At 48.2% G+C, this 26418-nt stretch overlaps 1 protein-coding gene across 1 annotated transcript; it reads right to left on the bottom strand.

Moving 5' to 3' along the window:
- Nucleotides 1-20869: 20869 nt before the first annotated feature.
- LOC128063853 (vomeronasal type-1 receptor 4-like) lies at nucleotides 20870-21799 on the bottom strand. The gene has a single exon (XM_052656675.1). It carries the CDS (start codon nucleotides 21797-21799, stop codon nucleotides 20870-20872), a length of 930 nt encoding a protein of 309 aa, XP_052512635.1.
- Between the last annotated feature and the right edge of the window lie 4619 nt (nucleotides 21800-26418).

Consider the following 26418-nt stretch of genomic DNA (forward strand, 5'->3'; position numbering starts at 1 on the left):
AGGGATTCCTGCCTGCAGTAGTAGATATAATGGTCACCTGAGTTAAATTCACCCATTCCAGTCCATTTTAGTTCGCTGATTCCTAGAATGTCGACGTTCACCCTTGCCATCTCTTGTTTGACCACTTCCAATTTGCCTTGATTCATGGACCTGACATTCCAGGTTCCTATGCAATATTACTCTTTACAGCATCGGATCTTGCTTCTATCACCAGTCACATCCACAGCTGGGTATTGGTTTTGCTTTGGCTCCATCCTTTCGTTCTTTTTGTAGTTATTTCTCCTCTGATCTCCAGTAGCATATTGGACACCTACTGACCTGGGGAGTTCCTCTTTTGGTGTCCTATCATATTGCCTTTTCATACTGTTCATGGGATTCTCAAGGCAAGAATACTGAAGTGGCTTGCCATTCCCTTCTCCAGTGGACCACGTTCTGTCAAGACTATCCCCATGGAAAAGAAATGCAAAAAAGCAAAATGGCTGTCTTGGGAGGCCTTACAAATAGCTGTGAAGAGAAGAGAGGCGAAAAGCAAAGGAGAAAATGAAAGATATAGGCATCTAAATGCAGAGTTCCAAAGAATAGCAAGGAGAGATAAGAAAGCCTTCTTCAGCAATCAGTGCAAAGAAATAGAGGAAAACAACAGATTGGGAAAGACTAGAGATCTTTTCAAGAAAATTAGAGACACCAAGGGAACATTTCATGCAAAGATGGGCTCAATAAAGGACAGAAATGGTATGGACCTAACAGAAGCAGAAGATATTAAGAAGAGGTGGCAAGAATACACGGAAGAACTGTACAAAAAAGATCTTCACGACCCAGATAGTCATGATGATGTGATCACTAATCTAGAACCAGACATCTTGGAATATGAAGTCAAGTGGGCCTTAGAAAGCATCACTACGAACAAAGCTAGTGGAGGTGATGGAATTCCAATTGAGCTGTTTCAGATCCTGAAAAATGATGCTGTGAAAGTGCTGCACTCAATATGCCAGCAAATTTGGAAGACTCAGCAGTGGCCACAGGACTGGAAAAGGTCAGTTTTCATTCCAATTCCAAAGAAAGGCAATGCCAAAGAATGCTCAAACTACCGCACAATTGCACTCATCTCACATGCTAGTAAAGTAATGCTCAAAATTCTCCAAGCCAGGCTTCAGCAATATGTGAACCGTGAACTCCCTGATGTTCAAGCTGGCAGAGGAACCAGAGATCAAACTGCCAACATCTGCTGGATCATGGAAAAAGCAAGAGAGTTCCCGAGAAACATCTATTTCTGCTTTATTGACTGTGCCAAAGCCTTTGACTGTGTGGATCACAATAAACTGTGGAAAATTCTGAAAGAGATGGGAATACCAGATCACCTAACCTGCCTCTTGAGAAATCTGTATGCAGGTCAGGAAGCAACAGTTAGAACTGGACATGGAACAACAGACTGGTTCCAAATAGGAAAAGGAGGATGTCAAGGCTGTATATTGTCACCCTGCTTATTTAACTTATATGCAGAGTACATCATGAGAAACGCTGGACTGGGAGAAACACAAGCTGGAATCAAGATTGCTGGGAGAAATATCAATAACCTCAGATATGCAGATGACACCACCCTTATGGCAGGAAGTGAAGAGGAACTAAGAAGCCTCTTGATGAAAGTGAAAGAGGAGAGTGAAAAAGTTGGCTTAAAGGTCAACATTCAGAAAACTAAGATCATGGCATTTGGTTCCATCACTTCATGGCAAATAGATGGGGAAAGAGTGGAAACAGTGTCAGACTTTATTTTGGGGGGCTCCAGAATCACTGCAGATGGTGATTGCAGCCATGAAATTAAAAGACGCTTGCTCCTTGGAAGAAAAGTTATGACCAACCTAGACAGCATATTCAAAAGCAGAGACATTACTTTGCCGACTAAGGTCCCTCTAGTCAAGGCTATGGTTTTTCCTGTGGTCATGTATGGATGTGAGAGTTGGACTGTGAAGAAGGCTGAGTGCCGAAGAATTGATGCTTTTGAACTGTGGTGTTGGAGGAGACTCTTGAGAGTCCCTTGGACTGCAAGGAGATCCAACCAGTCCATTCTGAAGAAAACCCTGGGATTTCTTTGGAAGGAATGATGCTAAAGCTGAAGCTCCAATACTTTGGCCACCTCATGTGAAGAGATGACTCATTTGAAAAGACCCTGATGCTGGGAGGGATTGGGGGCAGGAGGAGAAGGGGACGACAGAGGATGAGATGGCTGGATGGCATCACCAACTTGATGGACATGAGTTTGGGTAAACTCCGGGAGTTGGTGATGGACAGGGAGGCCTGGCGTGCTATGATTCATGGGGTCACAAAGAGTCAGACACGACTGAGCGACTGAACTGAACGAAATGAACCAGAGTGGGAGGAGTCCCTGCTCCCCTCGGCCTCGGCAGCGTTGCGTAGATCTTGGAGGATGGCTGTTCTGAGCCGTGTGAGTTGATGCCTCGTTGCCGCTTTGATTGGCATTTCTCTAACAGTGAAGCTGAGCATCTTTTCATGTGCTTCCTGGCCATCTGGACGCCTTCTTAAGATGAAGGTCTATTTAGATCTTTGGCCTGTTTTTCTCTTGAGTTGATTGTTTTTGATATCGAGCTGAATGAACTGTTCGCGTGTTTTGGAGATGAATAAGTTGTTTTTAAATTGGATTGTAACCATTTTTCCCCATTTTGAGGGTTGTCTTTTTCTTTTGTTTAGAGTTTCCCTTGCCGTGCAAAAGCTTTTGAGGTTAATGAGGTTACTTTTGTGGAGTTGTGTTTTATTTTTTATTATTCTGAGTGAAACCAAGAAGAACTTGTTGTGGTTTATTTCAAAACCTATTCTGCCCATATGTTCCTCAAGTTTAGAGTATCCATCACTCCATTTAGCTCTTTAATCAGCTTGGAGTGTTTTTTCTATATGGGGTTAGGGAGGAACATAATTAGGTTCACTTTTCACTTGCTTAAGGAACCTCCAGGCTGTCCCCTGTTCTGGCTGTTAACTATTTCCCTCGTGAGTATTAGAGTAGGAGAATTGCTTTTTCTCCAAAACGTCACCATTTACTGTTTGTAGAGTTTTTGACAAAAGTCATTCTGACCAGTGTAAGCTCATACCTAGCTGTAGTTTTGATTCACATTTCTCTAAAATTACTCCAGGTTGAAAGGTTTCCATATGATTAAAAAAAAAAAAAAAAAAAGCTGTAAAACTGACCCCTCTAGAGTGGCCTCTTGGCGGCCTGCCCTGCTTTGAATTTCCTCCAGACCGACCCAGGACGTCTGCGGAGGACGGCTGTTTCCTCCTAATGTCCTCACAGACCTGGTGAATATGAAGTGCCCGTCAGGACAGGTGTGGAGAAGGCAATGGCACCCCACTCCAGTACTCTTGCCTGGAAAACCCCATGGACGGAGGGCCTGGTGGGCTGCAATGGGGTCGCTAAGAGTCGGACACAACTGAGCAACTTCACTTTCACTTTTCACTTTCATGCATTGGAAAAGGAAATGGCAACCCACTCCAGGGTTCTTGCCTGGAGAATCCCAGGGACGGGGGCGCCTGGTGGGCTGCTGTCTATGGGAGTCGCGCAGAGTCGGACACGACTGAAGTGACTTAGCAGCAGCGGCAGGACAGGTTTTCCCGTTGTTGTACCAAACGCGGCCACAAGGCGGCAGCATTTCCTCGTGCTCCAGTTTTTTGTTTTTTGTTTTCCTTGTAACTTTATATTTTCTGTTGAAGGAGATTTGATTTCTGAAGTTGGGCTTGTTTTAGGTGAACAGGAACTTGATTCAGTTATACACAGACATGTGTCTATTTTCTCTGGAGTCTTTTCCCATACAGGTTATCGCAGTGTGTCCAGCAGACGTCCCTGTGCTCACAGTCGGTCCTTTCAGATTATCTATTTGATAGATACATAACTCATACATTTTAATCCCAACCTCTTAGTGTATCGCTCCCTACAACATTTAAAAAATAATCATGAGTTGGTTTTTTTTTAACCGAGTCTGTTTTACTTGCAAGTTATTTCATTTGCATGCATTTCTGGCTTCCACTTTTTAGTGATATTTTAGGATATTTGTCTCTCACCTCACTTAGTACGATAATCTCTCGGTCCATACACGCTGCTGCCCATGGTAGTTTTCCTTCTCTCTCTCTCTCTCTCTCTCTCTTCTTTTTTTTTTTATTTGTGAGTGTATTCCAGTGTACAAATGAGCCAGTTAGTCATTTATCCATAGATATTTTGGTTAATGCTGTCCTGGCTGTTGTGAAGAGTGCTGCCCTGAAAATAGGGGTGCACGTGCCCTTTTGAATTAGGACTTTTCCCAGATAAAAGCAAGGAGTGGGGTTGCCGGAAAAGTGGTAACTCTCTATCTTGTGTTTTAAATGAAAGAAAGTGAAAGTGAAGTCGCTCAGTCGTGTACGACTCTGCGACCTGTGGACTGTAGCCCACCAAGCTCCTCCATCCATGGGATTCTCCAGGCAGGAATACTGGAGTGGGTTGCCATTTCCTTCTCCAGGGGACCTTCCTGACCCAGTGATCGAATCCAGGTCTCCCACATTGCAGGCAGATGCTTTAACCTCTGCACCACCATGGAAGCCCTTATTTTGTGTTTTAAGGAGCCTCCAAATATTTTCCTTCCTGGCTACAGCCACCCATTTACAACCTCGCCCACGGTGTAGGAGGGTTCCCTGTTCCCCTCGCCCTTGGGAGCATTTAATCTTTGAAAATCTCTTGAGAATGGCCTTTCTAAGCTGAGTAAGATGATACCTCAACTTAGTTTTAATGTTCATTTCTTTAATAATTACTGATGTTCAGTATCTTTCCACGGGCTTTTTACCTCCTACCATGTGAGTCCAATTAACCTCTTGAAGTTGGCCTCGTGGAAGTCAGCCCTGATGTGAATTCTTTTCCGGCGATTTACCCCGGGGCACTTCTTGAGGGCAGGTGTCCTTTCCAACCCCGCGGTCCTAGTGAATATTGGGCCCATCAGCACCGGTTTTCAAGGGGTTGTTACAGAGAATGGCCACAGGGCGGCAGCATTTCTCCCCGCCCAACTCCGGTTACCTGGGCAACCAGAGCCTCAGGGCGCGTCCTGTTCTGGGTCGTATTAGGTGGATACACCCAGGGCTTGTGTCTCCTTCTTCCCCCCTTAGCCTTTATCCCCCTGGCCAAGCCCAGCGATTGGCACACCGCTCTGCAGAGGCAGCTGTCCTCCTCAGGTGGAGAGGAAGGAGGCTGGAGGTGGGCACCCACCCCCAGGACTCACGGAGCCCGGGGGACTTTGTGAAGCGCCTCCAGCCCAGAGACCCCACCGTCCTTTGGGGGCGCTAGGGTTGGCTCTGCTGCAGGAGAGACCCCTGGGTCTGGAGACGGTGGGCTCAGGCAGCCGGGAACAGGAAGGCCAGGTCCGGGGGTGCTCACTGCGGGCACAGCCTGCCCAGCGCCCTCAGCCCCAGGACAGTCCCACCGGGGGACCCAAGCCTGCTCAGGCCCCAGGGCCGTGACGCCAGCCCAGGTCCCCCAGGCCCGAGGGGCACAGCGTCAGCGGCTCTTTGCCTTCACCTTTTTTTGATAGTTTATTTTGAATTGCGTGTATAGGTGATTTGCATTGTGGGTTTTTTTCAAAAATGTGTTCAGTTCAGTTCAGTCGCTCAGTCGTGTCTGACTCTTTGCGACCCCATGAATCATAGCACGCCAGGCCTCCTTGTCCATCACCAACTCCCGGATTTCACTCAGACTCATGTGCATCGAGTTGGTGATGCCATCTAGCCATCTCATCCTCTGTCGTCCCTTCTCCTCCTGCCCCCAATCCCTCCCAGCATCAGTGTCTTTTCCAATGAGTCAGCTCTTCGCATGAGGTGGCCGAAGTACTGGAGTTTCAGCTTCAGCATCAGTCCTTCCAATGAACACCCAGGACTGATCTCCTTTAGGATGGACTGGTTGGATCTCCTTGCAGTCCAAGGGACTCTCAAGAGTCTTCTCCAACACCACAGTTCAAAAGCATCAATTCTTCGGCGCTCAGCTTTCTTCACAGTCCAACTCTCGCGTAAATGTGTACAGCAACTTAGTTCATTTATATGTAGATATATATATATCTGTGTGTTCTTTTTGGCTTCTTTCCCAGAGAGTTTATTACAGATTGTTGGCTAGGGTCCCTCGTGCTACTAGTGGGTCCTTGTGGACTCATTTATAAATAGTATTGTGTATGTGTTATTCTCAACCTGCTAATTTCTCCTTGCACCCCACGGTTCGTTTTCTGGTAACCGTGACTGTCTTTACCGAGTCTATGAAGCTGTTTCTGTTTTGTAAAGAAGTTCGTTATATGCATGTCTGGATTCCACCCAGAAGTGATAACAGGAGATACACGTGGTATTCCACTCACTTCACTGGTGTGATCGTCTCTGGCTCTTCCCTGTGACTGGAAATGGCTTTCTTTCATCCTTTCGTGTCTGGATAGTACCGCTTTGTGCATCTGTACCCTGGCTTCTTTAATCATTCACCTGTCCTTCTACACTGAGGTTGCTTTGGTGTCTTGCCGATTTACCCAGTGCTGCCATGATTGTTGGTGTGCAGCAACTTTTGAAAATTTGGTTTTCTCAGGATCCACGCCCAGACGTGGGATGGCTGGGTCACGTGGTACTTTGTTGACTGTTGAATGTCTGAAAGCCGTGGATGCACTGATTTACATTCCCACCCAGGCTAGGAGGGTTCCTTTCTCCCCACACCCCTCCTGCATTCATTGTCAAATTTTTGAGATGGCCATGCTGACCTGCCTGACTGAAGTGATACCTCATTGAACCTCTGATTTGTATTTCTCTAGTGATTAGGGACGCTGAACATCTTTTCAGGTGCTTTATAGCCATCTGGATGCCTTCTCTGGACAAATGTCCACTTAGATCTTTGGCCCATTTTTCTATTAGGTTGTTTGATTTTTTTATATTGAGCTGCATGAGCCCTGTTTGCCTGTTTTGGAGGTGAATTCCTTGCATCTCCATTTGAAAACACTTTTTCTTTCCCGCATTCTGAGGGTTGTTTTCCTTTTGTTTGTGGTTAACCCTGCTGCTCAAATGCTTTTAAGGTTAATGAGGTCCCATTTGTTTAATTTAGTTTTTTATCTTTCTAAGAGTGACTCCAAGATGATCTGACTGTGATTTACATCAAAGCGTGTTCTGCCTGTATTTTTCTCAGGAGGTTTACAGCATCTGTCCTCCATTTAGATCTTTGATTGTTCTGGAGTATATTTTTCTGCATGGAGTTAGGGACTGACATAATTTCATTCTCTTTTCAGGAACCTCCTCCCTGTCCTCTCTCCTGGCTGTTAAAAATTTACCTTGCCGGCATCAGTGTAGGAGGGTTTATTTTTCTTCACACCCTCTCCAGTGTTTATTGTTCGTAGACTTTTTGTCAAAGGCCAATCTGATCAGAGTGAGGTGATACCTCGTATTTTTTATTTGCATTTCTGTAAGATTGAGAGATATAAAATCTTTTCATGTGGTTATTTTTAAAGAGCGCGAGTAAAACTTACCTCTCCGGGTGGGCTTCTTGACCGTCTGCCCTGTTGTGAATTCTTCCAGGACCTGCCCGAGGACATTTGTTGAGAACCGGGTGTTTTTCCCTCAGGTCCCTGCAGGCCTGATGAAAGGTGCCCATCCGAACCGGCTTTTCAGTTGTTGTTACCAAAAGTGACCACAAGGTGGCAGTATTTACTCATGCTCCACTCCTTTTTTTTTTTTTGGTAATTTATTTTTTATTTTCTGTTCTGAAGATCAGCCCTGGGATTTCTTTGGAAGGAACGATGCTAAAGCTGAAACTCCAGTACTTTGGCAACCTCGTGCGAAGAGTTGACTCATTGGAAAAGACTGATGCTGGGAGGGATTGGGGGCAGGAGGAGAAGGGGACGACAGAGGATGAGATGGCTGGATGGCATCACGGACCCGATGGACGTGAGTCTGAGTGAACTCTGGGAGTTGGTGACGGACAGGGAGGCCTGGCGTGCTGCGATTCATGGGGTTCTTGCGATTCTTTGCGATTCGCAGAGTCGGACACGACTGAGCGACTGAACTGAACTGAGACCTGATTTCCCATGTCGTGTTTGGTCTTGGTGTACAGGAACTTGATTCAGTTATACACAGACATATGTCTATTTTGTGTGGGGGGATTTTCCCCATGTAGATTATCACAGGTGTTCAGTCGACTTCCTGTGGTGTCCAGTAGGTCCTTTTTAATTACCTATTTGATATATGGTAGTGTGTATGTGTTAATCCCAACATTTTAGTGCATCTTTCCTCCCTTTTTTAAACATAATAAGTTGGTTTTCTATGTCTGTGAGTCTGTTTCTGCTTGCAAGTTAGTTCATTTGCATGAATTCATAGATTCCACCTGTTAGTGATATCTTAATATATTTGTCTTCCTCGCTCTGACTTACTTTGGGTAGGAGATAGAGGGGGCCCCAGGCTGGAAGCTGGTGTTTGTCAAGTGGAGTAAAATTGAAGCTTTGTTCTCAGCCACACACTCCAAGGACAAAGCTAGTGGCAGAAGCTGAGCTCAGCTAGAGTAAAGAGATTCGGTGCCTGCTCCAGAGGTCAAGGCTTCCTTGCCTGCACGAGAGCAGGAAGGCCTCCTGGGGGGCAAAAAGGGTGGGGCCGCACCCCATAATAAGTGTGGAGTTGCCCCCAGAGGCCTCTGCGGGGGATCCATCTTAGCAAAATGTTTCGCATGCATGTTGCGGGGGGCAGGTCCTGGACTGGTCAGATGTGGAGACAGAGACAGATGGTGCCGGGCGTAGAGACCCAGGACGGGCCACCGTGAGGGACTCACATCACCTCCCACTGCGCCCCTCCCGCTTCAGGGGATGCCTGCACCTTTCCTCCCTGGGGTTGGTCGCTAATAATAAATGTACCTGTTGTTTTGGTTTTTTACAGCTTTTGCATACTTGAAACATTCTTGCTTCCAAACGTGAGCAAGAACCAGGGCCACTTTGCTTCTAGCCTCTGGCCCCTGGTGGTCTGACTGCGGGACTCCTGGTTTTCATCCAGGCTGCCCAAGCTCAGTCCCTGGGCAGGGCGCTAAGATGTGTCTTCAGGACGGCTCACTGCTCTCCCTCCGAGATCCTTTGGTCCGGAATCTCCCCTGCAGGTCTCCCCCAGACCACTGGCTGCAGGCTCCTGACGTTCACTCTCTCTACCACGAGTCTGGGATTTCCTTTCCCACATCACTGGCAGAAAAGCTTCCTTCCCTACCTGATCTTCTACAGCTCCGAGGGAGGGCTAACTGCAGCCTCTCTGCGGCAAGCGCATTGTCAGCAGCTCAGGTGCAGCCCTGGGGTCCTGACCCCCTGGCATGTTCCACCGCAGCCCACTCCAGCTCCTCCAGGAGTTTCCCCCACGCCAGGCGACCGCGGCCCTTAAACTGTGACGGCCCCTTCTGAACGGTCTGCGTCCCAGGTGTCATCTGCTGTCTGGGAAGCTTACACCGGCCGACCACTCTGTATCGGCCCGCGTGTCCTCACCGGGGTTGGAAATAAGATGCCTTGCGCGGGGTGCCAAGCGTGACCAGAGGCCTCCGGTTAGAAGTCGGTGGGGGAGGAGAGGACACGCAAAGCCCCGTCGAGCATGAAATCAGAGTTCAGGGGGCCCTACGGATTCCCTCCAGGCGCCTCCTGAATGTGTCCGGGGCTCTGAGGGACATTTCTAGGAGCACGCTCAGTCCTCGGTTGAGGTCACTCAACATGGGGGGATCCCTTTCTGAGACAAAAGAAACACCTCTGGAGTGTGTCCTTAAGAACTGGAAACTTTTTTTTTCTTTTACTGTGACAGTGTCTGGCCTTTATTTAAATGGGTGGATCGGGGCGGAGGAGGGGAACGCCTAAAACTGGGCTTCTTTGTTGACACAGGAAAATGGGCTGAGGTTCCAATATGTTCAGGACTTTATTCCACTTTGGTCATATTCCTGGTCTGTGGCTCCTGTGATCAGAAAACCCTCTTAACTTTCTGAAGAACCCCCTTCTGACTCCTGACTCCTCTTGGGGTGGGGGCGGGGCGGGAAGAAAGCGGGAAAAGAACCGAGCGTCCCCTCTGCCTGCATGGCCCGTCCTGATCAGACTGAGAGCCTGGCTCCCAGAGGCAGTCCCTGCTGGGACAGCACCTTGTCAGCAGTCTGCCCCTCTGGTTGGGGCCAATCTGAGCGCCGTCTGGGCTGTATGTCAGCTGCGAGGCAATGACCACAGCCAGGAGAGGTGACGCTTTTTGCCACTGGATGGCCGTGATAGCCTTTAGACTCCAGAGAAAATGGGTTAAATGAAACTATTTTTGAAATCGCAAAACCAGTTCCTTTTGCGTGTGCAGTTAGCAAAAGCTGGCTTGTTGAAATCTTTTTCTTTTTTTTTCCCAGAATTCTGACCCTGAGAAAGTAAAACTATGCCAGGAAAAAAGCCTGAAGTTAGCGCTTATCTTGACTGGGAGATATACAGCCCACTTTACCTGAGACTTCAACTCGGGTAATTTAGTAGAAATTCAAGCCAAGAAAAAGAAAAGAGGCAAAGAGACATTTTATAATAAATCTTCAGTGGAAAACTGTGAGATCCCCTGGAGAAGGAAATGGCAACCCACTCCAGTATTCTTGCCTAGAGAGTCCCGTGGACAGAGGGGCCTGGCGGGCTATGGTCCATGGGGCCGCAGAGTCCGATGCAACTGACTAAAAACGACATGGGATCTCTGTCTGCCTGGATCTGTGCGTGCCTCCGTGTGGGTCTTTGTCTTTGGATAATATCGTTGAGGTTAATTTGTAAATGGGCTGTATTTAACTGGCTTAAAGAAAAATAAGCACTTACAAATCAAACAATTCTAAATACAAGGAAAAAAACCTGAAGATGTTTGGGCTCACTAGACACAAGCCTTGTATTACACTGGGGAAAAAAATTGTACTTTGGAAAAATACATGTTTTTAGAGGTTCTAAAATTTGCTCCTGAGTTTGCTAATCAGAGAATGACAATCTGACACAGTTCACGATTGCTTTCTTCTTGGTTTTAATTAGGTGTTAAGGTTTTTTAACATTAAAAATTATAATATGGAATCAAAGCTACTAAGGTGACAAGGAAAAGATTTCAGTGCATAAAGCAAGTAAAGATACATGTTGTCAGCGAAAGAAGATATAAAAGACTGGAGGTGTTTTTGTTGTAAAAAGTAATGATAATCTGTTCTACAGTTGGTTATTTATAAGTGGGGGGAAAACAGAACAAATTAATACAGATCTAGAAGGTGACAAAAGGTTTGCAGAAAAGGAACGTTGGAAAGATGCTTTGGTATATGTGTTAATAATACATCAAAGGTTAAAACCGACTTAGATTAAACTAGATAACTGGCTATACACCTGCAAGTCTCCTTAAAGTACCAGGTGTAGACTGGAATTCAATCTTATTCTTCTGGAAATAAATGAGATCCATTTTGTATACTAATGTTCAGGTTGTCACGTCTCCAGCTACTTCTGCAGTTGAGTGGCCTGTCACACCTTCCTCAGTCATTCTGAGCTAATAAAAACGGCACCGGAAATATGTGAGACCGAGGCAAAAGTTCCCACTCCTTTGGACAGGGTAGCACCAGCTCTGACTCTGCCGGACCAGGATCAGACTTGCTAAAAACCGTACCCTGGTTCTCACTCCTGCTTGGGCCCCTGGTCACAGTAATTCTTCTACTGGCCTTTGGCCCCTGCCTTTTCAGACCTACTTGTGAAATTTGTCTCTTTCAGATTACTCCAGTTTCACATCAAGATGCCAGTGATGCGGAGATTCCAGGCAGTCCTCAGAAGAGATCCTTCGGGAACAGCAACAGAAATCACCCTGGGGCCCCTGAATGAGACAGGGTGAGAGCTCCTGGCCCCAGCTGGGTGGTGTCTACAGCCCCACCCAGCCTGCAGAAGCGACAGGAGACTGACCTTTGCCCTCAGCCTCCCAGGGAAGGCGTTTGGGGCTCTTGTCTCTCAGAGGGATCTGAGGAAGGAGACGGAGGGGACTCTGGGCTGGAAGCTGCTGTTTGTCAAGTGGAGTGAGGCTGAAGCTTTGTTGTCCCCCAGACACTCAAGGACAAAGCTAACAGTAGCAGCTGAGCCCTGCTGGAGTCAAGAGATAAGGCGCCAGTGACTAAGCTCAAAAATGACTCCCCTGTGCAAGGGCAGGAAGGCTCCTTGGAGGCTGAAAATGGACGGGACCCCACCCCATAACGAGTGTGGACACGCCCCAGGGGGCTCTGTTGGGGGGATCAGACCCAGAGTTTGGTCCTGACTTAGGCCTGACTCCAGTCACACTCAGGTCCGACTCTGGTCACACTCAGGCCCGACTCCGGTCACACTCAGGGCCCACTCCGGTCACACTCGGGCCCGACTCCGGTCCAGACTCAGGCCCGACTCCGGTCACACTCAGACCCGACTCCGGTCACACTCAGGGCCCGACTCCGGTCACACTCAGGCCCGACTCCGGTCCACACTCGGGCCCGACTCCGGTCACACTCAGGGCCCACTCCGGTCACACTCGGGCCCGACTCCGGTCACACTCAGGCCCGACTCCGGTCCACACTCAGGCCCGACTCTGGTCACACTTAGGCCTGACTCTGGTCCACATTCAGGCCTGACTCTGGGCCACGCTGAGGCCTGACTCTGCACACTAACGCCTGGCTCTGGGCCATGCTGAGGTCTGACTCCGCACACTAACCCTGGCTCTGGGCCACACTGAGGCCTGACTCTGCACATTAACGCCTGGCTCTGGGCCACGCTGAGGCCTGACAGTGGTCCTGCCTCAGGCCTGATTCTGGTCCACATATTAAACCTGACTCTGCACACTGAAGCCTGACTCCAGTCCACACGTAAGTTCCGACTCCGCGCACACTGCAGTCTCACTGTGGTCCACACCGAGGACTGACTCTCGTCCACGTGCGGCCTGAATGTTCTTTCTCTAAGCTGTGACTCTTGTCCTCATAAGGCATGAATCTGGTCTTCACTAGGCCTTGCTCGCGTCCTCAGTAAGACCTCGTAATAGGAAATCCGCTCTGCCGAATATAAATAAAGTGTGGACTGTAGGTAATTCAGAAACTGACACAATATTGCCAAGCAGAAGCAAAATATAAACACATTTTAAAAAACACAGACATAGGAAGTATTATGACTTCATCTGCTCCACGCCTGTGCAGAGGTCTAGGAAAGCTGACATTGATGACAACTTCACGCCGTGGATCACTGCACCGGGAAGTTTAGACAAGTCAGAGCTGCAACCTGCGTGCGAAGGAGAGACGATGCATAAAGACGGGGTACAGACACGAAAGGCAGGATTATTCTGCCATAAAATATGATCAAAATTACCTTTTCCAGCCTCAGTGACGAAAACGATGACCGTGATCTCGGAGAGAGAGCAGCGAGCGGTCCTGAAGACAGTCGTGGTTCCCTGTCAGGCACTGACCTGCGGAGCCGGATGAGAACCAGGAGCCCTCGCCGCCGGACCAGCAGGGGCGAGAAGCCAAGGGACCCCGCTGAAACGATGAGTGTTTCAAAGAAACGGAAACCTGTTAAAACAGGTACGGAGTTCACTTTTGGAGACACGGCATAGCACGTGGGCAAGCACGCAGAGGAGAGTTTGTTTAAGACAGAAGCGGGGCAGAGATACGCCCAGAGAGAAAGGCTAAGAGCGTCCTGAATGAGGAGCACAGGAGGAGGTAAAATCCCTCAGGCAGGACCATCCTGCCGGCTGTTTGCCTTTGCCAATTACCTTGTCTCTTTCTTCACACCCGACTGGCCCCTAAGCCCTCCGCAACATGCATGGACAAGAAAAAGAAAGCCACCAGCACTGGGGAGAGAGTGTTTGCAAATACAGGTGTCCACAAGGAAGCCATCTCCAAAATATGCAAACTGCTCTTTCAGCTCAATTTAAAGAGAGCAAACAACCGAATAGGCAAGGGGGCCAAAGACCTGCATGGAAACTTCTCCCAAGAAGGCCTCCGGATAGACATAAAGCCCGTGAAGACTGGCTCAGCATCACTATTACAGGAAAAGGCAGTTCAGAACTGGACCGCGGTATCAGCTCATCCCACTGAAAACGGCCATCACGCCGAAGATCTGCAAAGATTCAGTGCTGCTGGGGCCGGATGTAAATGGGTGGGTGTAGAGAAGGACAACAGCGTGGAGAGCCCTTAAAACGGCACTTGTCGAGTTCCCACGTGATCCAGCAAGCCCACTCCTTGCCTGAGATCCGGAGAAAATCGTGATTTAAAATCACAGGTCCACCCCCTCTTTTCAGGCAGCGCTACTGACAACGTCCAAGACAGCATCAACCAAAATGTTCATCAACAGAGAAATGAAGAGTCACTGGTCCATCGAGACACTGGAGTACACTCAGCATCAAAAACAGCCGAAACATGCCATTGTCAGCGTCAGTGGGCCGAGAGATTTACATACTGAGTGAACCCAGGGAAAGGGGAATTCATCACGTACAGGCGGAAGCTATAAACTCATACAAATGAACTAATTTGTAAACAGAAACAGACTCACAGACTTAGAAAAGCAACTTCTGATTATTTAAAAAAAAAAAAAGGAGGGGAAGGGAGACATTAAGAGGTTAGGATTAACATATACCACTGTTATCTGGTAGATAATCCAAAAGGACCTACTGAACAGCACAGGGAAGTCTAAATCTACTCCCATTAGATAATAAAAACTAAATAACCAAAAAAAAAAAAAAAGTGGAGCATGAAGAAATGCTGCCACCTTGTGGCCACTTTTGGTAACAACCGAAAAACCTGTGCTGATGGGTCTTTAATATTCACAATGGTTGGCTGGCATCACAGAGTCGATGGACCCGAGTTTGAGCAGGCTCCGGGCGTTGATAATGAACAGGGAGGTCTGGCGTGCTGCAGTCCATGAGGTCGCAGAGTCGGATATGACTTAGTGACTGAACTGAAGTCTTCAGGGACGTAAGGGAAAAAAAACACCAGCCCTCAACAAAATACCCTCTACCCTGGGGTAAATCACCGGAAGAGAATTCAACACAGGGCCGATGTTCAAGAAGTCTATTTGAAGACGTAAATTGTACTCACAAGGTAAGAAACCAAGTCCGAGGAAAGATACTCAGCGTCACTATTTGTGGTGTGCATGTTCACAGTGGCTCATTTGTGTCCCAGTCTTTGTGACCCCGTGGACGGTAGCCCGCCAGGCTCCTCTGTTCATGGGATGTTCCAGGCAAGAATACTGGAGTGGGCTGCGATTTCCTCCAAGGGATTGTCCCAACCCATGGATCAAACCCGGGTCTTTTCCGACTCCTCATTATCAGACGGATTTTCCTTACCACTGCACCACCTGGGAAGCCCTTCCTAATTGTTAAGGAACTGCACTGCAAGTCAAAACTACGTGGAGGTGTCACCTTGCACCACTCAGAATGGCCATCCTCCAAAAGATCTTCAAAGATGAACCGCTGCCAAGGCCGCGGGGAACAGGGAATCCTACACTGTGGGCGGGGAGGGAAGCGGGTGGGTCAGCCACCGTGGAAAATATCTGTAGGTTCCTTAAAACATTTAATACAGAGAAGCCACACTTTCCGGCCATCTTACTTCTTGGCCTAGAACTGAAAAGTATCCTAATTTGAAACACGTGCACCCCTATTTTTAGGGTGGCACTGTTCACAATAGCCAACACACGGCTTCAACTAAATGTCCATTGATATTTTCTATCACAAAAATGAACAGTAACTGGTTCATCTATACACTGGAACATATTTGGCCATCAAAAAAAAGGTAAAAAAAAAAAAAAAATACCATTGGCAGCAGCATGGCTGGACCAAAAGATGATCATACTAAGTGGAGTCAGGGAGAGGAAGAAAATGGTTAAAGATATCACTTACAGGTGGAATCTATAAATTCACAGAAATGAACTAAATTCTAAAGAATAACTGAATTTCAGACTTAGAAAACCAGCGTATGATTTTTTTTTTAAGTTATGGGGGAGACATACAGTTAGAGGTTACAATGAACATATACACACTACTTGATATCAGAGATAATTGTAAAAGACCTACTGAATAGCACAGGAAGTTGATTGAACACACCGTGATAAGGCATAGAAAAAAATCCCTGAAGAACAGACAAACACCTGTGTATAATTCAGTCACGCTCTTGTTCACCTAAAATAAACAGAACATCAGAAATAAACTCCACTTCTATAGAAAATGGAAAAATTGCCTGATTAAAAAAACATTCCAAAAACCAGTGGAGCAAGAACACGTTACTGCCTTGTGGCCACTTTTGGCAACAGCAACTGATAACTATGCTGTTCAGTTCAGGTCAGTCGCTCAGTCGTGTTCGACTCTGCGACCCCATGGACTGCAGCACACCAGGCCTCCCTGTCCATCACCAACTCTCGAAACTTACTCAAACTCATGTCCATCAGGTGGGTGATGCCATCCAACCATCTCATCCTCTGTCGTCCCCTTCTCCTCCTGCCCCCAAGTCCTTCCCAGCATCAGGGTCTTTTCACATGATTGAGCTCTTCGTATTAGGTGGCCAAAGTATTGGAGTTTCAGCTTCAACATCAGTCCTTTCAATGAACATTCAGGACTGATTTCCTTTAGGATGGACTGGTTGGATCTCCTTGCAGTCCAAGGGACTCTCAAGAGTCTTCTCCAACACCACAGTTCAAAAGCATCAACTATTTGGTGCTCAGTTTTCTTTATAGTCCAACTCTCACATCCATATATGACCACTGAAAAAACCATAGCCTTGACTAGACAGACCTTTGTTGGCAAAGTAATGTCTCTGCTTTTTATATGCTGTCTAGATTGGTCGTAACTTTCCTTCCAAGGCGTAAACATTTTTTAATTTCAGGCTCCAGTCACCATCAGAAGTGATTTTGGCCCTCAAAAAAATATAGTCTGCCACTGTTTCCACTGTTTCCCCATCTATTTGCCACTAAGTGATGGGACCGGATGACATGATCTTAGTTTTCTGAATGTTGAGCTTTAAAACCCCCTCTCTGCTCCCTAAGCCGCCCCCTCCTCCAGCCGGAGCCCCGGTGTGGACACGCAGGGTGAGGCAGGCTCAGCACGTGTCCTGCCCAAGGTCGGTGCCCAGACACAGCTCCACGGTCCTCTCGCCGAGACTTCCTCTGTCCTGTCTGCTTCCTGCCCTGAGACTGAGCACGAGGCAGCGCACACCTGCCGGGACCTGGCTCCAGAGCTCTGGGCAGGGACCTGTCGGCCAGGGTGGGCCAGGGGCTGGTGAGTCTACAGTTACAGGGGCAGGGCCCCCAGACCCGCTGTCCCCACAGACGCCACCACCCCCGCAGCGGCTGGGTCGGCCCCGCTGTCTGCACGGAGAGCGTGGCGCGTGTCCCGTGAGGAGCCGGTTTTATCCCCAGCGCTGCTCATCCCCCTCTCGGGTGATTAAGCAATTAAAGATCCTAACGCAACAGCCAGACCACAGGTGAAAACACTTCTGTGTCCTCTGTGGGAAATCAACGCTGAGGAAGCATACTCGGGCATTAAGGGGACAAGCGGAGGTGCACCAGTCACGTCCTTCCTGCGCTTTCTCCTGGCCGTGCTCCTGGGGCGGCGTCATCTCGTCACAGCTCTGAGCTCCATCCCGGTCAGGAGTCTGGCTCCAGTGACTTCACGCCCCATGGTTCCTGCTCTGTACGGCCGGAGCTCTTTTTCTAATCTGGAAAGCAGCCCATTTTGAAGCCCTCTTTCCCACCTCAAAATGCTGTGGATCCCTAATGCCCCCAGGCCTCCACGGGAGGACGGTGCCTTTTATGGGGACGGTTACTCGAGCGGTTCCTAGGGATGCAGTTACGCCTGTTTTCACATTGTCTGTGGGCAGCGTCTACCTGCAAAGGTGGCCTTAATAGGTGTGGCAGAGACCGCACAGCCCGTGACTCTGAAACACCTACTCGCTGAGGCTTCGTAAAAATCTGCCTCACGGGGCTTTTGATGGCCAAGCTGAAGATCTCTCTGGGTGAGTGTCACACTGCCCTCGAAAACGTGTGCTATCGTCCGTCACTCGGGCGTCTCTGACTCCCTGTGACCCCAGGACTGCAGCACAGCAGGCATCCCTGTCCTTCACCATCTCCTGGAATTTGCTCAAACCCATGCCCGCTGAGTCACTGATGCCATTCAACCACCTCATCCTCTGCCACCCCCCTCTCCTCCTGCCCTCAATTTCCCCCAGCAAATATGCGGGTTGTTTCCAAGTATCTTTTGACGTTGGTTTCTAACATAATTCCAAGTGGTAAGAGAACAGCCTCTGTATGATGTCAGTACCTTTAGACCATGAAGTTTTGGCACCTTCTTTTATGTGCCGTGATATATTCCAGTGTCTCCTAGTTTACAGTCTATGGAAACTTGAATCGAATTTGTACCCTGTGGCTGTGTGAACATTATGTAAATCTTCATTATGTTGAGTTGGTTCACGGTGCTCTTTGGATCTACTCTATCTTTCTACTTCTTTGTAAATTCATTCTATTAATTTTTGATATTGAAAGTCCAAATAAAAGAATCTTAATTTATCCACTTAAAAATAATCGTAATATATAGTGGAACTATCTGTAACCTTGTTCTGTATTTTCCAGGTCTCCTGTAAATGGGTCATCACACTTTCATAATTAAAAAGATAAACATATATTTAAAGAGATTTGCCTCAGCGCCTCCTGTATACAGTGCTCCTACTGCCCCACACCCACCCCACGTGATGGTCCGAAGCGCCCTGGCCCTGGGTCAACCACACATCCCCGTGGGCTTCCGACAGGCTTTCCACCTAGAAGTTGCTCTTTTTTGCTGTCTTTTGCTTCCTACTGGGACTGTGTTCACATCTTCATTCTTCTTTTAGGGCTAATTCAGAGTCTTCTCAAGGCACCATTTAGGATGAGGAACTGTCCACTCCCAAGGTCCTGTCCTTGGGAGTTGGGTCCTGACTTTTCAGGTCAAGGACCCCAGAGCCCACACTGTAGGCATCTTCTTCACATTTACTGCAAAGGGGCAAATAGCTCGCTCACTTTACTTCTGTGATTCCACTTCTTCCCCAAACCAGAATTTTCTTGGGGAAACTTACTTGGACCCTGAGTAGGGGAAACTTTTTATATACAGAACGAATGGCTATAACTGGAACAAAATCTTCCTGTTCACAGTAGCTGTTCTCCTTACATGAAAGTATTCATTTTTTCTATTCAGTTATGTCTTGGGTTGGTTAAAAGTCCATTTGGCTTTTTCCGGAAGATGTATGGGAAAACACAAATGACCTTTTCGGCTAATCCAACAGTATAGACAAAAGATCGGCAGGGTGGTTAGGCACTGGGTTAATAAGCGTCTAAGCCACCTTTGAGCAGAGGATACATAGACTGAGGTGGATAGGGCCCGGGTTTCCCACTGTTGGTGGGATATTTATAAGCACAGAAGAGGGGAAGCGTAGGAGAAGTCCTAGGGTTCAGTTTTTACTGGAGGAATCATGACTAACTCACGTTTCTGTTGTTCAGCTGGTCAGTTGCATTTGACTTTTTAGTGACCACATGGACTGTAGCCCGTCAAGCTCCTCTGTCCATGGGATTTCCCAGGCAGGAACACTGGAGTGTGTTGCCGTTTCCTTCTCCAGGGGATCTTCCCGGCCCAGGGATTGAACCTGTGTCTCCTGCATTGGCAGGCAGGTTCTTTACCACTGAGCCACCAGGAAAGCCCAGTAACAAGTTGTCGACCGTCATAACGTTTGTGTAAATCGAGTTAGAAAAGTGGTGACTCTGCTATGTGACTTGGGGACGAAACCCACTGCCATCTTGCTTAATTCAACCCAGTGCTACAGAGGCTCGTTGGGTGCTGGCTAGGCCCCCAGGAGGCTCAGTGTGGGCTGCGGTAATCCACCCCAGAGGACACAGGACAAGCAATGGATGAAAACTGACATGGGAAGTGTGTGAGTGTGAGGTGTATAGCATGGTACTCTGATACAGGAATATACTGTGCAATTATTACCACAGGGAGGTGGACACCTCCGTCGCCTCAGAGAATTAACTTTTCTCGCAGCCGGTGGTGACGGCAGGGAAGCTGTACCCTCTCACTGGCTTTCTAGTAGATGGCTAGTGTATAGTGCAGCACGCTGGGGGCCGGCCCCAGGCGGCGCATCAGATCCTCAGAACTTACTCATTCTCTCCTGGAACTCAGTGCCCTTGGACCAGCATCTCCGCATTCCCCTGACCTCCCGGCCCCTGGAAACCACCATCTCACTCTCTGTTCCTGAGTTCAGCTTCTTCAGATTCCACGCACAGAAGCTGGCACACAGCACTTTTCTTTCTCTGCGCAGTGTGTCTCAATTAGCATAGTGCTCTGGAGGTCTATCCATCATGCTGCAAACGGCATTATTTCATTCTTTTTTGAGGCTATGTAATATTCCATCGCTGGAGGAGGAAATAGAAACCCACTCCAGTATTCTTGCTTAAAGAATCCCCATGGACAGAGGAGCCTGACGAGCTGCAGCCCACGAGGTTGCAGAGTTGGACATGACTGAGCAGCGAAGCATAGCACAGCGCTGACTTCAATGGTACCAACTTTTAGTTATAAAGTAAGTAAGTCACAGACATATAATGTACAACATGGTTCAGTAGTTAAGTATACTGTGCCACATGCCGAAAAGTGGTAAGAGAATCAATCTTCAAAGGTTTCACCACAAGAAAAAAGCTCCATCAGTACAGTACAGTGTGGAGGTGGGTAGATGTTAACTACACTTATTGAACTCATCACCTGTAACGTGTACAAATATTCAATCATAATGTTGTAAGTCCTGAAGTGATATAATGTCACACTTATTATACTTTAATAAAAATAGCCACTCAATACTTAAAGAAGAGAATTAGTTATTATTGAAGGCATCTACTAGATATTTATCACACTAAGCATCGCTTCTATTGACTCCAGAGCAGATCCTAGGAGTTTTAGGATCCCTCAGGAGCAGCAGAAAGGGGGAAACAGTGGGAAAACATGAGGCCAAGGCATCAGAAGTCTGCATCAACCACAGACGAAACTCTACAAGAACAGTGAGATAAAAAGAAAAAGTGGAATTCAGTATGTAAACAATGATGAAGGTGACCACCAGCATCAGGATGGTGTGCGTGGCTCTGGTCTCCGGGGGGCTTCTGTGGTGCCCAGTGAGGGTGTGGATATACTGCACCCTCTGGCGGTGTCTGTGCAGGAGAAGCACCATGGAGCCACTGGACCAGACCATGAGGGTAAGAAACACAGCATCAGAGATGAACCACAAGTAGCCAACGCTTGTGACAGTACCTGAGATTGAGCAGAACCAATTGCCTTGGGAATCAGTATAGTTGTGTGTGTCCTGAGGACCAGTGATTTTCAGAGGAACAGGGACGTACATTAAGAGACTCAGCATCCAGCAGGTGCAGCAGGAAGGGCCAGTGACCCTGGGGGCCCTTCCTCTGAGCATCACCCACTCCGCTCTCCTGGGAAGGAGAGTGAAGGACTGATAGGTGCTCAGGACGCAGGTGGAGCACAGGGCGGTGCTGAGAGCCATCCGCTGTATGTAATACACAAACTTACACCCGAGGCTGGACAGGGGCTTCCTTGACACGAAAGCTGCCATTATGTGGGGAATGCCAGGAGAGAGGAGAGCCAGGAGGTTGGCCAGGGCCAAATGTGGCAGAACCATCTGTGTGGGTCTCTGCTTGTGGCCCAGCAAGACTGGAGAGATGCTGCGGGAGAAAAGGATGGCATTGCCCAGAGCACCAACCACCACCTGGAACAGAAAGATGGTTTTCACAGCCGCCTTCCCTGCGTTTCTCAGGGCATCTTTGTGAACAGACATGGAGAGGATGTCAGAGTGGCCCGGAGTGGAAAGGGGGCTGAGCTGGTGTCGACATCAGGAGGCGTCTCACAGAACCAACACTGGGAAAGAATTCCTTTCTCCTCTTCTGAGAAGGGAGACACGGTCATGCTCCACAGGAGGGGCTCAACCTGGAGCACACATGCATGATACCGGTTACACTTTTCACTCTGATTATATTTAATCCTATTGATTTGGCATTTCCTTATTCTCCACCAGCAGGTAAGGTCCATGAAGTTAAGAACCACATCGCTTGTTCAGTAACATGGTGTGATGCATAACAGATGTTACAAAATCTGTCCTAAGTGTAGGACAATGAGACAGGAGACTAGCAGATACACTAACCCCTTAGAGACATTCCTGCGTACTGTAAGCGTGTGTTAAGAAAGAAACGGAAAGTGCACAATGCCGGCGAGCTTTAAGACTGCCCACCTAATTTAAACACAGTTGCAGAAGAGTCAGTTATTCACACTTGAAACTCACATTTCATCAGAATTACCACACACAGTATAACTTAAAAAATCAGTTGTGGACCTGCACTTTCTTGTTCCTCGTGTGAGGAGCTTGGGAGTCACCTCTCTGTCCTAAGAACAGGGAAAACACCGAATAGACGGAAAATTCTTAGATCAGTAAGCGAGGTGACAGACAGGGCAATCAATCACTGCCTCCACTAGGAAAGAGACAGCGGGGGAAGAAAAGGAATCAAGACATACTGGAGCAGAGATTCCTGAGCAGAAAGCCCTCTGGAAGAAGACCTGGGTAGGAAATCCTGCGTCATAACGATGGATCGGTGGGGCCTCCGTGTGTAGGAGTCTGACAGTTAGAATCTCCAGGAGGACCACTCATCCCACAGTCCTGTGAGTCTGGTGATATTTGCCTCAGCTGATATCAGAGAGAAATCCATCCCCTTCTGCCTCCGTTCCCGGGAGAGGAAAGCAAACATTTTCAAATACTCCAGAGCCCTGGGTTCTTCTTACCTAAATCTGCTTTCCTGGGAAGGTAGTTAACCAGAGCCTATCCAGCTGGAGTCACATGGAGCCGGCCTCACCTGGGAAGGGAAATCCCCAGCTCCCACCCACTCCAGTTGTGCTGTCCTGTCCAAGAGGCAGAAAAACATGGAGAAACAGGAGTTCACACCAGAGGCACAGGCTCACAGGCACCTCCTACAGGTGGAACCTCCCCTCTCCCCAAGGAAGGAGATAGAGGGGCCCCCAGGCTGGACAGCTGGTGTTCGTCGAGTGGAGTAAAACGGAAGGTTTATTCTCACGCACACACTCCAAGGACGAAGCTAGTGGCAGAAGCTGAGTTCTGCTGGGGTAAAGAGAAACTGTGCCCAGGCCTAAGGCCAAGAAGACTTCCCTGTCCGTACAAGAGCAGGAAGGCTTCCCAGGGGCCGAAAAGGGAGGAGGGTGGACATGCACCCACAGGCCTCTGCGGTGGGATCCGTCTTAGCAGAACATTGCCCGTGCACGTTGGGGAGGGTTCAGGGATCAGTCAGGCGTCAAGACAGAGACAAGGTAATTGGCCAAAGGTAAACAAGGACAATATCTTAAGTATATACTATGAAATCGTACAGTAACCACAGTAATTATTTAGATTTAGACCAACAGAAGTTTGGTTTGTTTCTGGAGAGTTTTTAAAGACCCCTGACAAGTGTCCTTTTTGCTAGTAAATACCATCATTTGGTAATCTCAGAAATCATTCCTTGTTTCAAAGAGAAAAAGTCCACTATGGTTTAATCCCACTTTCTCTGAGTGAAATCCCATCATATAGACCAAAGATCAGCAAACTTTTTCTGTAAAGGGATAGATAGTGGTATTTTAGGTTTTGTAGGTCCAGATGCAACTGCAACTCCATGTGTTTATGCAGCTGGGAAGGCAGCCATGGCCAATATGTTAACAGGTGAGCATAGCTGTGTTCACAACGAAACTGTATTTCTGAAAACAGATGGCGTCTGTGCACACCACCATTCACAGCAGCATCGTTCACAGTAACAAGTAAGTGGAAACAGCCCCAGGTCCATCAGTAGATGAGTGGATAGGCAAAATGCCATCCTATATCGTACAGAAACAGTATTCAGCTGTGAAAAGGAAACGTGTAGCATGCTTGATATATGCTACAACACAAATGGACCTTGAAAACATGCTTAACGAAGCAAGTCAGGCACAGGTGGAAAAATAGTATATGATTCCACTTATAAAAGCTACCTGGAGTAGGCAAATTCATTGAACCAGAAAGTAGAACAGAGGTTACCACTGACTGAGGGGAAGAGGGGTTGTTGTTTAATGAGTAGCCAGTGTCTGCTGGGATGATGAAGTTTTGGAAATAGATGGTGGTAATAGTTATACACGGGCTTCCTGGTGGCTCAGATGGTAAAGGGTCTGCCTGCAATGCAGGAGACCTGGGTTCGATCCCTGGGTTGGGAAGATCCCTTGGAGAAGGAAATGGCAACCACTCCATTGTATCCTTGCCTGGAGAATTGCATGGACCGAGGAGCCTGGCAGGCTGCAGTGCATGGGGTCACAAAGAGTTGGACATGCCTGATGGACTAAAGCTAAAGCTCAAACAAAGACCTGGAAGGATGGTCCTAAATGAGGGGCTTCTGTCACCTCTTCCTGTGCTCCTCACTCAGGACACCCACACCCTTTCTCTCTCTGGGTGTATCTCTGCCCCACTTCTGTCTTAAACAAATTCTTCCCTGTGTGCTCGCCACATGCTTTGCTGTGTCTCTAATAATGAACTTTATACCTGTTTTTTTAAAACAGTTTTTGCCTTCTTGAGACATTTTTGCTTTTTAATGGGGGAAAGAACCAGGGTCACTTTGCTTCTAGCCTCAGGCTCCTGGTATTCTGGTAGGTAGGACTCCTGGTTTTCATTCAGGCTCTTTAGGTTCAATTCCTGGGCAGGGAACAAAGATCTCTTTTCAGAACCCCTCACTGCCGTCTCTCTGAGGTCATCCCCACAGCTCACCACCACAGCACCAAAGGTTTATTAACAGGGACTCTTTTTACCCACTACAATGCGTCCAGATAACAAGAAAAAACTCTTAGGTGCATTGAAAGTCAAAAACAGAAGACCCCCCAAACCCAAACAGTCTGAAGACACAGAGCGAGCATCAGATAGAGACATGGCAGGAAAGTTGGACTGGTCAGACCAGGAACGAAAATCAGCAATGATCACTGCGCTGAGGGCTCTAGTGGATAAAGCAGACGTGTGCGGGAATAGCTGGGCAATGAGAGCAGGAGAGGGAAGTTCTAAATTAGGAAGAAATGCTGGAGATCAAACACTGTCCCAGAAATTCAAGACTGACTTTGATGGGCTTCTTAGTAAATCAGATGCTAATGTGCAAGTAATCTCAGAGGGAGATGTACAGATGTACACTGAACTCACGGCTCTGGTCCCACTCAGACACACACCCCAGCACATTCCCCCCTTCCACCTGCCTGCCAGGGCATGGATGGGGCAGCTCAGGACAAGGCAGGGGGGCACCTGTCCTGCCCAAGGTGCTGACAATGCAGCTCTGAGCTCCTCTCCCGCTGAGAGCCGGCTCTCCCATTTCCTGCCAAGACTGAACACAAGGGAGCACTCACCTGCCTGCGCTCGGTGCCACACTCTGTGCAGGGAAGTGTCGGTCAGGATGGGCCCCAGTTATAGGGGCAGGGCCCCTGGGTCGCTCTCCCCACAGAGGAGCCATTATCATGTCATCTGGAGCGGAGGTGACATGTCTGCATGGAGAGTCTGGGGCGTCTCCAGTGAGGGCCAGATCTTACCCCCAGTGCTCGTCACCCTCACCCACGCCTGGGGACTAGGGACAAGTCCTGGCAATTACTGAGAAGGTCCGCGCGAGCAGCTGAGCAGAGGGCAGGAGCGTTTTCTGTGTTCCCTGCGGGAGAGCCCAAGTTCACAGTGACAGTCATAGCCGGGGGAGGGACACTCACAGAGCACCCGGGCTCCCTTCACTGTCTCCCGGTGGGCATTTTCCTTCATGGCCTCACTCTTGCAAACTGTTTTCTCACTGATCATCAGCATGGGATCTGGAGGCTGGGCTTTCTCCTGAGTTGAAGTTCCATAGCCCTTTTTATTTATGGCCTCAGGTCTGTTTAATCTGGAAAACGCCCCCTTTGAAGCCAGAGTTTCCCTCCTCAGAATCCTCAGGTCTCCCTCACATCCACATGACTCTGCAAGGACCTTGTCACTGGTTCTAAGTCACCCATGGAGCCCCCTCCTTGAGCCTCTTATTGGATTCCAGCCTGTCCCTGTGTTCTGGGCCATGACTACTGGAAAGAAGATTTCTGGACTCAGACAGAGACTAAGAAATACCACTGATGAGGAAAAACAGAGAGGTAACATTAAACTGTATGCTGCAGTCCATGGAGTCACAGAGTCGAACTTGACTTAGTGGCTGAACAACAGCATTAGAATACTTTAAATTGATCACGGCAATCATCAGCTGATAGTTGGTTCTTGGGTACCAGTTCCCTCAGCTGGGAAATAGCTCTGAGTTCATCCTTCTGAGAGCCCAGAGAGCAGAAGGGGTACAGTCAATCGTCCCCATTGGGCTCCTTCTGCAGGGAGTTGATGCACTGTGGCCATTGGACTTA

The sequence above is a fragment of the Budorcas taxicolor genome, chromosome 18, assembly GCF_023091745.1.
Source record: "Budorcas taxicolor isolate Tak-1 chromosome 18, Takin1.1, whole genome shotgun sequence".
Classification (NCBI taxonomy): Eukaryota; Metazoa; Chordata; class Mammalia; order Artiodactyla; family Bovidae; genus Budorcas; species Budorcas taxicolor.